General features: G+C 36.5%; 1 protein-coding gene across 4 annotated transcripts; it reads left to right on the top strand.

Moving 5' to 3' along the window:
- The first annotated feature begins 671 nt into the window (after positions 1-671).
- Positions 672-14,047, top strand: LOC103972014 (oxysterol-binding protein-related protein 2A). 4 transcript variants are annotated; one of them, XM_009386196.3, is made up of 10 exons: positions 672-1,407; positions 4,291-4,644; positions 6,376-6,463; positions 7,714-8,147; positions 10,553-10,708; positions 11,982-12,149; positions 12,387-12,527; positions 12,607-12,837; positions 12,942-13,055; positions 13,495-14,047. In XM_009386196.3, the coding sequence occupies exons 1-10, from the start codon at positions 1,051-1,053 to the stop codon at positions 13,648-13,650; spliced, it is 2,199 nt and encodes a 732-aa protein (XP_009384471.2). In that variant the 5' UTR covers positions 672-1,050; the 3' UTR covers positions 13,651-14,047. The 4 variants fall into 4 exon arrangements, with proteins under 4 accessions (XP_009384471.2, XP_009384474.2, XP_009384473.2 ...); XM_009386199.3 differs by lacking the exon at positions 672-1,407 and adding an exon at positions 1,705-2,013; XM_009386198.3 differs by lacking the exon at positions 672-1,407 and adding an exon at positions 1,705-2,020.
- Positions 14,048-14,137: the final 90 nt, after the last annotated feature.

Here is a 14,137-nt window from a genome sequence, read left to right as displayed (position 1 = left end):
AAAAGAGCTTTCTAGTGTAGCGTCGAAGATAAAATTTTATACTTGGGCTGACACAATCTATAACCGCTCTAATGTCTGTTTTATCCATATGAACAATAAGAAAGATAGATAACTTTGATGGAAAGTGACATGAATATTTTCGATAGTTTCCATGTGAACACTTATGTGGTGGATAATGATTGGTCATTAATATATTTCTTATCGCCAACTCATATATAAAAATAATTTTAAATAAATATCATTATTGATTTAGGAATAATAATAACCAAATAGGGATACGTCCACATCAGCTACATATTTCTGAATAGACTTACAATATTTTTTTTAAAAATAATAAGCTTATTAAAAAAGTATATAATTAAGAAATTAGACCATACTATTCAAGTTGTATTATTAATTATATCAGGTACAAATATGGAAAAAGAGACACTTCTTGAGAAAAAATAAAACCCTAATAATAATAATAATAATACAAATATGTACTCTTCAGATATTATTAGATTCTCTATCTAATTTTGCCCCTTAAGAAATTATTTGCAAAAATAAAAGATTGGGCTAAGTAAAAATCGAACATTAAAATATAAGATTTGATGAAATCTAACTCAGTTCAAATGTAAGATTTGAAGCATCACAAACATAAGCTCCAAGAATGGTCCCTAACTCAGTTTCAACTGCCTTCTAACTCACCTGTCATGTTCCCCTGTTCTACTAATGGGGCTCATTTCCAGGTTCTGATTACAATTAGGTCTTGGTTGATACATCAACATGCAGTAACAGTAGCGACGTCCTACGTTTCTTTGAAGCGCATAAAAATCTCGTCTTCCCTCCGTCCTCTCCCTCTTCTGCTTCGCGTGCGCACATCCCTATCACGAGAAATTCGCGTACAGGCATCACAGCAAGATGAAGGCTGAAGGCTGATACCATATAAGAACCGCACCTTCCCCGCTTCCTCCGAAGCTTCTCCGCCAGACCGCGAACGGACGTGGAAGCCCTAGCCGGATAAATCCCCCCGCATCGCAACCAGTTTTCGGAGCGCAATCCTCGATCGCGATGCGAGCGCGGGAGATGCCGCACCCCCTCTGTTGCATCTCCATCGACTGCCCCGAGCTCGGCGGGCGGTCTCCGCCGGTGCCGGCCCACCCGCCGCCCGGGCGCGACGGCGACGGCGACGGCTTCTCCGTCGCGGTCGCCGGGGTCCTCTGCAAGTGGACCAACATCGGCAAGGGATGGCGGTACCGGTGGTTCTCCCTCCAGAGCGGCGTGCTGTCCTACTCCAAGATCCGCCGCGGGGACCCGCCGATGGTGCCCGACGGCGGCGGGGTCCGCCTCATCGGGAGCGCCGCCGCTCTCTTCTCCCACGGGGGCGGCCGTAGGGCCCGGAAGCCGGTGCGCGTCGTTCATCTGAAGGTAAGCGAGGAAGCGATCGATCACCTGAACGGCGCTCCAAGTATAAATATTTCGTTAGTCGGATGGTAGGAATGTGATCGTCAGCTGATTCGAATTGGGTTGATGAATTTAAATCGAAATTTTTATGAGAAGAAAAAGGAGATGAAACAGTCGCTTCTAAATAAATTCATTTACTAAATCGAATGAGCGGTTGGGATGAAGCCTCGGAAGCCAGACGCCGAGAGCGAGCCATGTGCCGGCCTGCCACTGGCTAAAACTGGTAAGGGTGGGTCGCATCATTTGGCTGGGCGAAGGAACAGGGGGTCGGAAGTCGCGTCTCCTCCTCTCCTACCTTGGCTGTTGGCGTTGATAGCTGCGTGGTAATCTGTATCTTGAAGTACGAGAGGCAGAGGGAGACGAGGGCATCGACGGGGGAGCGGTCTCGTTTGCTTTTGTGAGGTCGATGGGTGGTGTCTGTCCCCTTTGCTTAGGCCAACGGGGATATGTATATAAATAATCAGGAACGGGCGACCCGTACTGTTCTTGCCACAAGGACGCAGAGAGGAGAGCAGCGACAGCTGGACTTTGGCCTCAGCGATTGGATTCTTTGACGCAAGCAAGCAAGCAGTACGAGGCTGGTTCTTGTTTCTCTGTCTTATTGTTTGTTCTCTTCTTCCGCTTTGGTTTCTCCCCCCCACCCCCCCACCCCCCATTACGTCATTCTCTTAGCTCTGCTTTACCCATGGGTGTTTTTATGTGTCTTGATCGGGTTGAATCCCTTCTTCGGTTCGTGTTGATTCATTGCGCTGCTTCTTCCTTGTCGTTTGATCTCTTCGTTCGTGCACTTTGGACTCTGTTTTAGTAAGCAGCCCAGCTTTGAGACGCGTTGTTACCGAGAAATTTCGCACCTTCTTCGTCCGTGTGAGAATTGATCGAGCTTCTGCTTCTTCGTTGGTGGTTTTTGGTCCCCCATGTTAAATCCACGATCGGAAGGTGTCTGCTAACGCCGGATGGAGGAGGCACCTCCGAATAAGAGTCCGCCCTATGATTTAGGAGGCGCAAAAAATAATATATTGTTATTATCATTGTTATTGCTGTTATTTTATTTTGATGAAGCTGCAGGGCCTATGGTTAAGAGTGTTTTTTGCTTATGCTTCCGATCTTAAAAAAGAAAACTTTTGTTAAAATGGTAGGGAGCAATGAACACTCTTTATTGTCTTAGCGTATTTCGTTGGTGTAGATTAATGATTCTCAAAATGTGGTCACATAGAGTGGTTTGTCTGTACGTAATTTAGTGTTGTTTGAGACCAATAGTTTTACCAGTTCTGGATAAACGCTACAAAGTGCTGATGATATTTACTCTAACGAACCTATTGGCAACTCAATATTGTAAGGTAAAGCAGCAGTTTTTGACAGGTTATAGTGCTCGGGGGGACATATTTAAGTGATAAGTCTAGGTTATTATGTTTTTTAACTGGAAATACTGTAGTAGTTTGCAAGTGCGGGTCCAACAGTTTGAACTTCAATGATCTTCATGCTGAAATATGAACTTACCACTAACTTGCTTGATCACTCCAGCCTGGAAAGCAGAAATGAATTTTGAATTCTCTTTTGGTCTTTGACAAAATAGAAGCACACCAAAGTTAAACATAGGCACCATACATTTTTGCTTGTTTGAGAGAAAATAACGATTGCTTGTGTGAAGGAAACTTTTACTTTGTAACTTAGTAGGGAAGAGGTTATTCTTTCTGTGATGAATAAAACCTGGATGAACATCTAGGATGAAATTTCATTTGTAACCATACATCAGTTTTAAATTAATCTCTTGTGACCAATCTGCTCAAAAATGTTTTCTAGGACCAAAGAATTTAGGCTACAAGATGGGCCGCTAAGGCATTCATTCCATTAATAATCGTGTGCCGTTATGTTTCTCTTATTCATGTTATCATTATGTATCTATATGTAGTACCTGAAACATGAGTGACCAAATTTAATTTTAGGTTCTTAAACATAGTTGGCACTATTTTGATATCAACCAAAGCATGAATACTCTTTTGTGATATTTAAATTATTAATCTTGATATGCTTGCATGGAGCCATATTTATTTAATTGGTACTTTGTTATGATACAATCTCTATAACAAAGTATCTCAAAGAACAATAAGTTTACTTGGCACTCTTATTATTTGTCTGCTTCATTATTTCAATTAAAGTTCGTCATACCATAACGTACCGTCTGGTATGGGCGGTATGAACCAGTCTGATAGGGAACTGATATGAGAGGTATATACTGGTTTATTGGTACGCCCTACTATACTGTGTGTCGGTACATCGGTATGGTTCGGTACATACTGTACCAACGACGGATCGATATTCCTATACAGACCGGTAAGGTGAATCATGATTTCAATAAATCCTTTTTGAACAATTATTTTACCTTACATCTCTGTCAACGTGATGGTCCACTTCCAGCTTTGAAGCATCAAATGTGTTGTTGACCTTATTGCTTTATAATCTTCATATAAGTTGTTTTAGGTTTCGAGTGTTGAAAAATTTTCAATCTAAGATTTTGTAGTATTTTTGAACCTCTTGGTTTTATTGTCTTTCTGTTTCTCCTCTTACTTCTATTTTCTTTCTGTCTATCTGTGAAGTTTTTTTTCTTGGCCATATCCTACTTTATTTCAAAAAATAATGAGCAGAGCACTTTGTGATGAATGGAACATGTTGCATATTTCACCTTTTTCAATGAAGTGCGATAACCTGCTTCATGTGTGCCAGTGGCATGCATGAAATGTGATACTAATGGAACTTGTTGATAGAGCAGATTCTTGAAGCAACATGCTGCTTTGGCATGAAGCATACTGTCATTCAGGTTTTAATGAATTTATTTTGTACTTGCCTCAGGTCTCATCATTTCGTGAAAGTAAGACAGATGACAGAAGATTCTATATATTTTCTCCAACAAAGACACTTCGCTTGAGGACCCGTTCGAGCATAGACCGTGTGGCCTGGATTCAGGCTTTGATTTTGGCAACAAAAGAATTTTCATTACATAGAGAAATATCTTTCATTCCAAATGATGCATCAATTTCAACTGAAAAGCTTAGAGCTCGAATGCAAGTTGAGGGCTTGGATGAGTCACTCATAAGGGACTGTGAGCAGATTATTCATTCAGAGTTTTCTGAGTATCACAGACAATTGAAGCTTCAATATGAAGAGCACTTAAGCTCTATTAGTACATTTCATCGGCAGCTGGAGGTACTTTTTGAACAAAGTCAACAACGTGTGGCTTGATTATTTTTAGTATCTTAGACGTAGATGATATTCTTTGTTTTGCTGGTTCGCTATAGTATTTCAACCAGCATTATTTTTATTAGTTCTTTACTTTGGAGAAGACTGCAGATCATTAGACTTACTAGTATGGGAAAAGAAAAGTTTTTCTGAGCGTCATTTGTCATCCTTTCGTTTATTGTTTGTAATAGTCCAAGTACATAAAAAACGTATTGAATCATAAGCAGATTATTTTAGGAATTGTCCTTTTCAGATACTGTTGGATTTTGATGGCATTGACTGCAAAATGCCCAAATATGTCATAAGCTATAATAATGTTGCTTTCTATCCATTAACTTGAGGTGCATGCTTTCTTATTATGTTTTAGCTTTGCAAATTGAATCTGGTCTCTTTCCAGGTGTTAAAGGTATTGTTTGTCTGCTTATTTATGCAAAATAAGGTGAAGTAATTATTTTGCTTTGAAATTATGAGTTTGCTCTTTCCCATAGTTGCATATGTTCACAGTTGCATATGATGTTTGCTGCTTTTCCATAGTGGCATATGTTCTAGAAAATTCAGCTGCTTTCTTTTGAGTAGTCAAATTCCAAGGATCCTTTTTTTTGTTTTGAGATGTTCATACTCAAAGCACATGGATCATGTTCTATTTGTCTGGCCCTTTTTTCCTTTGGTGATGAAGATTGTTCCCTATACCGAACTTGCTATTTCTGTATTGAGCTTGTCTATTGAAGTTTCGTGGATTCCTGGATAGTAATTCTGTGTTAGAATTTTCTGAAACTGCTAAATAATAAGGTACACTAACTAATTGTTTAGCTGTCGTGGTCTTCCGTTAAAAGTTGTCTTAATGATGTGATAGATCTTCTACCTTACAGATATTTTCCATAGCCAATTTCTGGTGTACCCAATATGGTATGGTGTAAGTATTAAGTATATATAATTATATATATATACCCCTATGATTTGCAAACATCTAGAATGCCCTGCATACTCTTACAACCTTTTCACCAGTTATCCCCATTGTTAATTTTCATTATTAACTGTTACTTATCTGAGTTAAATCTAATTAAATGTATGATTAATTAAATGATGCATGATAGAAGACCAAATTGCCTTCGTGCAAACAAAAAATAATGCTGTTAACATGGCCACCATATCATTGCCACATGATCCTGAAGTTAGCATCAGGTGCCATGGGGATGATGTGGCAATGATTATACAGCATGTCTATGGCAGTGCAATAGTGATGATTTCGCAATCATGATGTAGCTGTCACATGGCGCATAGAGGTCAAAATTTGTTGACATCATGTTCATGTGTTTGACATATCATCACCTTATCAGCATTGTGTTGCTGCAAAATGTTGGTACCATGTCTGCCCTAGCATGATCTAGATCCATGCCGTGTCAACATTTAATGGATCAAATTCATTTGAAGCCTTTCACAGTGAGTTCTTTCAAACAGAGGACACAATAGTCACTTTTAATAAATAGCTAATAGGCGTTTGGCAGAAATGTTTTTGGAGGATATACAGTATGTTAATAATATCTGCAAGGATATACACAATTTTTTGCAATTTTATTGGTCTATACAGGATACTATACCCCTGCTAGGGGGCCAGGGACAGTTTCCTTTTCTTTCATAGGTTTAAAAATCTGTTTTGTTTCTTGAATATATCGTTTCTAAAAATATTTATATTTGCAGGAAGTTGATTTAGATGTGGGAATTAGTGAAGCTCAAGTGCAGTTAACCAAGTACGATTATTCAAGCTCTGCACATGTAAAATTTAATGGTATTTCCAACTCCAGTTTCAATTTGTCAAGCAGTAGTATTTTTGTTGTTGATACTTTTTGGTAATGCTAAATATTGTGTAATTTTGGTAAGTTTCCTACTTGCTTATGCTTTTGGCAAGAGCAGTCAACAAAATAATATTTCATGATGCTGTCAGAGTGCGTCATGTGTCTGAAACTTGTATCTATTTTTTCTGCTTCTTTTTCTTTATCTTTCACCTTGTCTGGGTCTATTGAGAATCCCATTACCCTATTTTTGGCTTAAACTATCATATTTTGCTTTGAACATGCAAAGCCCACTAAGCATTTTACTCTTAATCACCTTGGATGGCTCTTTCTTTTTGTTCTTCATCTTCTGTTGTTGTTGGGGTGGGGTGTTGGTTTTAGAGCTTACTTGATTATGTGGAATTTTGGTCCTTCTTCTATTAGCTTAAGCTTTTGGAGGCTTTGGAACTACTCTTTGGCCATTTGGAATTTTTTTATTAGAAAAAAAGAGAAGAGAGAGGAAGAATGGAATAGCAAAAAGATAAAAAAAAAAAAAAAACCATCCTCATCTCTGTTACTAGTTAAAGAAACTAGCAACCCCATCTGGTAAAGGCATCTAAATATTATAGCTAAGCACCTAGGTTGCTTCAAGTCACAACTTACAAGCTTCAATTGGTTCACTTGGTGAATCAGTCTCAGCTCTAAACCAAAAAGCATAAGAATTGAACTTTAGTAGCTGTACCAAGCCATCAGTGATATGCAGCCTAATTTTGCTTGGTAGGGTTAATACTTGGCAGCATGTCTGTGTGATTCAGCAAAATGTTCCCTGTTTCTGAGTGTATCAGATATCTCACTTTTTCACTTTTTAACTTTATAGGGATGAGCAAAGCTTCCCACAAGCTCTCTGTCAAACATCCATAAAGTACAGGAAAAATGATGATTTAAATGTCTATTGCATAAAACTACCTCTGATGTAATACCTTTCCTACTCATATTAAGTCATTCATAATTTGGTCAAATACAGTTAAAGAACCAGTATGTTTATGAAAAAAACAGTGGATAAATTGAAATCAAATATAATGAATAGGAACCAAGGGAATAATTATGATTTGAAGTATATGAATTTAGAGACTAGGAATGAGATGATACAATTAACCTATCAATTTCTTGGTATTTATCATTATAAACTAAAATGATTCTGGTTTGTCATATGTCACTAAAAGTCTGTCTTCAAATGTCTGTTTTCTTATATTGTCTTTTTTATCAGAGTACAGTACAACTGAATCATCTGATGACGTTGAAAAGCAAGAGCTTGATGATTTGTCAGATGAAGATGAATTTTCCTTTTTTGATACAAGTGAATGCTTCGGTGATTCTGCCTCTAAAGTAATAGCCTCAGGTGATTCTGATAGGACTTCTGGAATAGAGAATAACTGTTGTGGTAACAATATAATGGATGAAGGGCAGCTAAATTATCAGAATATGTTGCTGCATACTAAAAGGCGTACGAAGTTACCAAAACCTATTGAGAGGGAAAAAGGTGTTAGCCTTTGGTCAATAATTAAAGATAATGTTGGGAAGGATCTGACAAAAGTATGCCTTCCTGTTTACTTTAATGAACCATTATCTTCGCTTCAGAAGTGCTTTGAAGACCTGGAGTACTCATATCTATTGGATCAAGCATATGAACACGGAAAAAAGGTAGTATATTATACTTCTACATCCTTGGAGTGGAATTCTTGTGTTGCTGGACTTTCAAAGATCTTTTCGATAATTTAAGAGCAACAAATAACTCTGTCCTGTCATTCTTTCATTTAATTATTTAGACTGTTTAACTTCTACTAAATATATAGTTGTACGGAAAATATAACCAAATTTTATTAATGCCTTTCTTCATAGATTAAAAATGGATAAAGTATTGCAAATTATTGTAACTCTTATTCATTCATCATTTTATTGTATGCTTTCGAACCTTCACTAAAATTTGTTTTGCAAATTGAGTCATCTTTTAAGAACAATTACAGCTTTAGATCAAGTGGAATTAAGATAAAAAAATTTAATTGTGACTTCGCAATATCAAGAGAAAATAGAGGGTATGATTATAACTAAAATAGATGTACAAGAATTTTTCTAAAAGTATCTTGGGCTTGTTTGATAGAATGGGAATATTAATGAAGATATAGTCCACATGGTTACAACAATGTGGATAAGGTGAATTAGGGTATTAGGAGTGTTGTGTGATCATAATATGTCCCTTAGATTACTAGGAATATTTTATTGGATTGTGAAATGTTAGCTATGAATTATGGATCATAATATTGCGTAGTTAAATATAACATATGCAAAAGGTTAATGTTGCTGAGAAGGAGAAGGATGTATTGAATTATTAAAAAAAAAAAGAATAAAGCAGATTAGATGTAAAATGTGAAAAAAAATTTAATATGATGTTGATATATCCAAAGTAAACCTATAGATGAAGCCCTTAAATAAGGTAGTGTGAGAATGGATACAAGAAAATCCATGAAATTTTTTTTACAAACAAAGAAAATTTGATAGCTGAATTAGTTTAGAAAGAAACAATTTCTTTTTGTATTCAGTATGGAGTATCAGTTATGTTTTCTTAATTGAATTAGATTAATGAGAGTCCTTGACAGTTACTATGGTTTGTTCGGTTTGCTGATTCACTTTTCCCAAGAAGAATTTACTTTGAAGTGACAAATTTTATATTTGTTTACAGACTTTATTTGATCTTATATATTTTCAATAAATACAGTTCATTCTGTCCATAGAAATCCATAGTGGCTTCCACAGATCGGCTCAAGTTTTAGCAATCTTGCTAGCAAGCAGACTAGCTGGGCTTTTTCCCCCTTTTTCGTAAAGTTGCTAGAGCTAGTGAAGATTTTGTTATGCAGTTATTTAAGAATTTTTTTGACATAGGATATAGATCTGACTGTTTTATTCATGTGTCAATTTCTGCTTATTTGTATTTTCTCAAGTGTTCATTCTTCTTCTGTCTTCATTATCGGGAAATTTTTGGAATATATTCTCTACATAGCATAATGTCTTTGTACAAGATTATTCTAGGTTTCCCCTCAAGCTGCTGGTTAGTTAACTACCAAAAGATTAAAGTGAAGATACTGAAGGTCATGCTGGTATAATTTATCAATGGTTCAAGTGTTCAACAAAGATCTTCTAGTTACATGTCAGTAAGCAAGTGCCATGAGAATGCAAATAGTAGGGTGCAAAAAAATTTCTTTGTTCTTGCCAAAACATCAATCTAATTTTTGGCAAGTATCAAAAAAGGGGTTATAATTAAAACAGATTAAGTGGCTTGATAGAGAATGATGCATGAATGTGAGCTTCCATTCTGACAATGTAAATCCTTGTATGGTTCAAACATTTTTGTTAAATATGAGCAAATGCTTCTGTCAGTTCAAGAAGATGCATAAATGGAACTGAATGCTGTTGAAACCAGAGATGGAACGAATCAGTGAAGCGGATACCACTAACTGATCAAGACAGTTTAGATATTCCACATCTAAGAATATGTGCCTAGGAGGTACCAACTACAACAATAACAAGTCATAATATCCCAATTATTTGGAGTGGGTAACATGATGAAATTAAAGGGTTAGAAAAGAACCTAAATTAAAGTATCAGAAAGCCTACTATAACACCTTGTGAAGAAACATATCAATGATGAACATTTGGCACTTAGAATATTAGCAATGTCCAAAAGAATTTAAGATAAGGTTTAGATTAACTAGAAATGACGCTAGCAAATATGAGTCCATGTGCATATTTGACAAGAGTGATCTGTTCTTTTTTGTTATAATTTGTGATGGAATCCATGTGCATAAAATAAACTGTTTCTCAAATTCTGTTGTTCTTTGTGATATTTCTGTATGCTAAGTAAAAATGGCAGTGTCTCTAACCAAATACTTAAGTTAATACCTGGAATAAATCTGTATCTGTCCTTCGAGTACTGCACAAGTCTTAAAGCTAATTTGTGATATCCAATAGGCAAGGTAGCATATACATGGTTATAATTGCAAAATTCCTGATCAACCTAATTTGTGTTTCTTATGCTGAACTTTTGTATTTAGGGGAATGGTCTCATGAGGATTCTGAATGTAGCTGCCTTTGCAGTCTCTGGATATTCTTCTTGTGATGGCCGCCTTTGCAAACCTTTCAATCCTTTGTTAGGAGAAACATATGAAGCTGACTACCCTGAAAAAGGAGTCCGTTTCTTTGCTGAAAAGGTAGGTTTTAGACTATGGTATGAAGATCTCACAGTCTCATTGTTGTGATTTGCTTTACCATTTTCATAAAATTATAAAAGTTTATCAAATTACTGAGAAATTATCCAGAGTAACAGAAGAGTCATATATATATATATTTATTGATCGAGTTTCTCTATTCATGAAAACTAAAATCAAGCCAGAAAGCTCATTTGTTATCTTTCCAATGTGTACTGCTAGTAAATATGTTATCATTTTTGGATGCATGCTTGAAGCAAAGCACATATTATGTAGAGTTATGTTCGTAAGGGGAGTACATTCAAGCCTTTTAGGGATTCATGAAGTACAGCACATATTATGTAGAGTTATGTTCATAAGTGGAGTACATTCAAGCCTTTTTGGGATTCATGAATATGCTTGGTTGCTATAGGTGTTGTTTGCAAGTATATGATTTGGGATTGATGTAATTGGTCGGGTCAGATTGGCATGATCAAGATCACTCAGGAAATGAATTTGAAATTAAAGAAACATTCGAAAAAATATGTCAATGAAAGACTTATACAGGCATTTTTCTTAATTCAAGTGAAATGGTTTGGATACTTCAAATCCTTTTTTGTGAAAATTTCATGGGTGTATGCAGTCTGCATCTTAACTACCATTTTCAACTATCAATTAATGCATATATTAGTTTGTTTCTGCCCTGTGATCCAGAAGTGTTGATGATTCAGAAATGTGCATGGCATACTTAGCAATTATTAAATTTGAGTATGATTTTGTATGCAAATATTCTTCTATTGAGAACAAAAATCTGGCAGCAAAAGAAGTGCTTCAACAATTAGATCTTTAACATTTCATAAGAAACTTGATGGACGCTTCATTTGCTTATTTATATGAATGTGACATGGTGTTCTTTGCTTGCCTCAAAACATATTAGGACATGCTGCCTTTGGAATGATGAATATTTACTCGAGTTCTCAAAATTCGTTTTGTTGTCAGAAAATTTATCTACAAACAAAATCTAGATATTTTCTCACATCAAGGCTGAAAGAGAAGTTATCTTGTAACAAAAAACTGAAATTTAGAAATTAATAATTAAATCATATGATAGAAATCAACAATTGAATATTTATTTCATGAATTAGAGATTTTCTAATTTGTTCATGTTATATATGCTTACTTATCATATTGAATTAGTTTAGCTGACACATATATGCTCTTCTATTTCCCTATGCAACCTTCTGTGGCATTACTTCATAAGATATAAAAAATCTGAGGTTTCTCACTATTCCACTAGGTTAGCCACCATCCTATGCTCATTGCCTGCCATTGCGAAGGCAGAGGTTGGAAATTCTGGGGAGACAGCAATCTCAGGAGTAAGTTCCGGGGACAATCCATACAACTAGATCCCCTTGGTGTATTAACCTTGGAATTTGATGATGGCGAAATTTTTCAGTGGAGTAAGGTATGTATTACCATGCAAAATTATTCATAACCTCAATTTTTCTGTAAATAAAACAAATATTGTTTTCTTGTTAAACATATTCACAATTCAAGAAAATCACTGTTGTCATAAAAGAGTTGCATGCTTCTTTCTGTCATGTCATTCTACACACACACGCACACACACTTCATAAACAAGCATCATCCGGAGAAAGATACTTTTCTGCCCTGTCAAATGTATCATTTGGTTTCCATTTAGGTCACAACGACTATCTATAACCTGATCCTCGGAAAAGTACACTGCAATCACCATGGTACAATGAACATCCTGGGTAACCGGCAATATTCTTGTAAACTAAAGTTCAAAGAGCAGTCGCTCCTTGACCGCAACCCTCACCAAGTAAGGAATGAGATTTTGCTGCATTTAGTCCAGTCTTATCAAGTTCTTCTAGTGACTGGGGCCACATTCTTCTACAAAGGTGCTAGGCTTTGTTGAGGCTATGAACGGATCAAAAGTTGCTACTTTGGTTGGGAAATGGGATGACAGCATGTACTTCTCGTTTGGCGATGAAATCTTGAAGACCAAGAGCTCTGTTTCGACAGAGAATGCAAATCTGCTGTGGAAAAGGAATAAGCCTCCTACTGAACCCACTCGATACAACTTGACATCATTTGCTATTACATTAAATGAGCTAACATCGGAACTGAAGGTAGATATGAGATGCAATTTACTTGTTAAATATCATATTTTTATCTTGTTAATTTAATTATATTTTCCTTTGATCTCATTGTGAATATTTGGTCATAAATCAAGGAAAAACTTCCACCAACTGATTCAAGACTGCGGCCAGATCAGCGGTATCTTGAGAATGGGGAGTATGAAAAGGCAAATACAGAAAAGCTGCGATTGGAGAAGAGACAGCGAATGGTAGTCCTCACTCACAATATTCTTAAGCTTAAATAGTCATATAAATGTGGCTTTGCTGTTTCTTGATATCTCAATTATACTGTAGTATTCTATTACATTTTATGATATGCCATCCTGATCCACAAGGATTTTTCTGGATTGAATTCCGTGTGGAAAATACTCACTGCTAACTAATTGCTAACTGATAGGACTGCTAGCATTGATTGCCAGAACCTACAATAAACATGCAGATTCCTGAGAGTCTGCAGAGGCTTCATATACAGAATGCATTGTTGGATACGAATACTCTTCTAGTTAATAACTGCCATGTTGTAGTCAAATTGCAAAGATCTATCAAGGGCATGTGCTTTTGTTGAATTTTGAATCTTTTTTACCTTTCTTCAGAAGTTAGTGTTAAACATTGCACAGCATGCATGATCAAATTCATCTTTTGGTGCAGTCAAGAAAATTGCAGGAAAATGGGTGGAAGCCAAGATGGTTCCAAAGGGATAGTGAGGATGCAACGTTCTGTTATATAGGCGGATACTGGGAGGCAAGGGATCAGCAGAAATGGGATGACTGTATGGATATATTTGGTGAGTACTCAATGAACTAACTGTGGTACCCGGCAGTTAGCATGAACTCAGCACTCAGGTCGGTATCGTGTGATGCTTAGCTGAGTTTCTGCACATTCAGCTCTTCTATTGGTGGTGTCAATCTGCAGATGACTCATCAACTTTATGGGTCTCCATGTAACTGCTCATTCTTTTGTTGTTTGATTTTGTCATTGGGTTTAGGAGAAGAGGGGCCTGAAGGTATCCCTAGTTATCCGATCATGCCAATAAAATGAAGGCAATTCATATTTTGCCTCCCACCATTTTCCACTGTTTGGTCTTTTACCTGTTTCAGACAGATTCAGTGTCGTACTGTTGAAGTAGTCGCATCAGAGATACATGTAAATTATAAATGCAACTTTCTTTGCGTAATGTTAAAGAGTATCGTTCGTTTGTTGAGTAGGGCAGTTGAAAACTTCATTTTGTTGCTTTTGGCCATGAATTATGTACAGGAGAAATCCTTTATCTAATCTGGGTTACTTGTGAAAC

Source organism: Musa acuminata, chromosome BXJ1-11 (assembly GCF_036884655.1).
Source record: "Musa acuminata AAA Group cultivar baxijiao chromosome BXJ1-11, Cavendish_Baxijiao_AAA, whole genome shotgun sequence".
Lineage (NCBI taxonomy): Eukaryota > Viridiplantae > Streptophyta > Magnoliopsida > Zingiberales > Musaceae > Musa > Musa acuminata.
The sequence above is the reverse complement of the archived record's forward strand: the minus strand, read 5'-3'. Positions and strand labels throughout refer to the sequence as shown.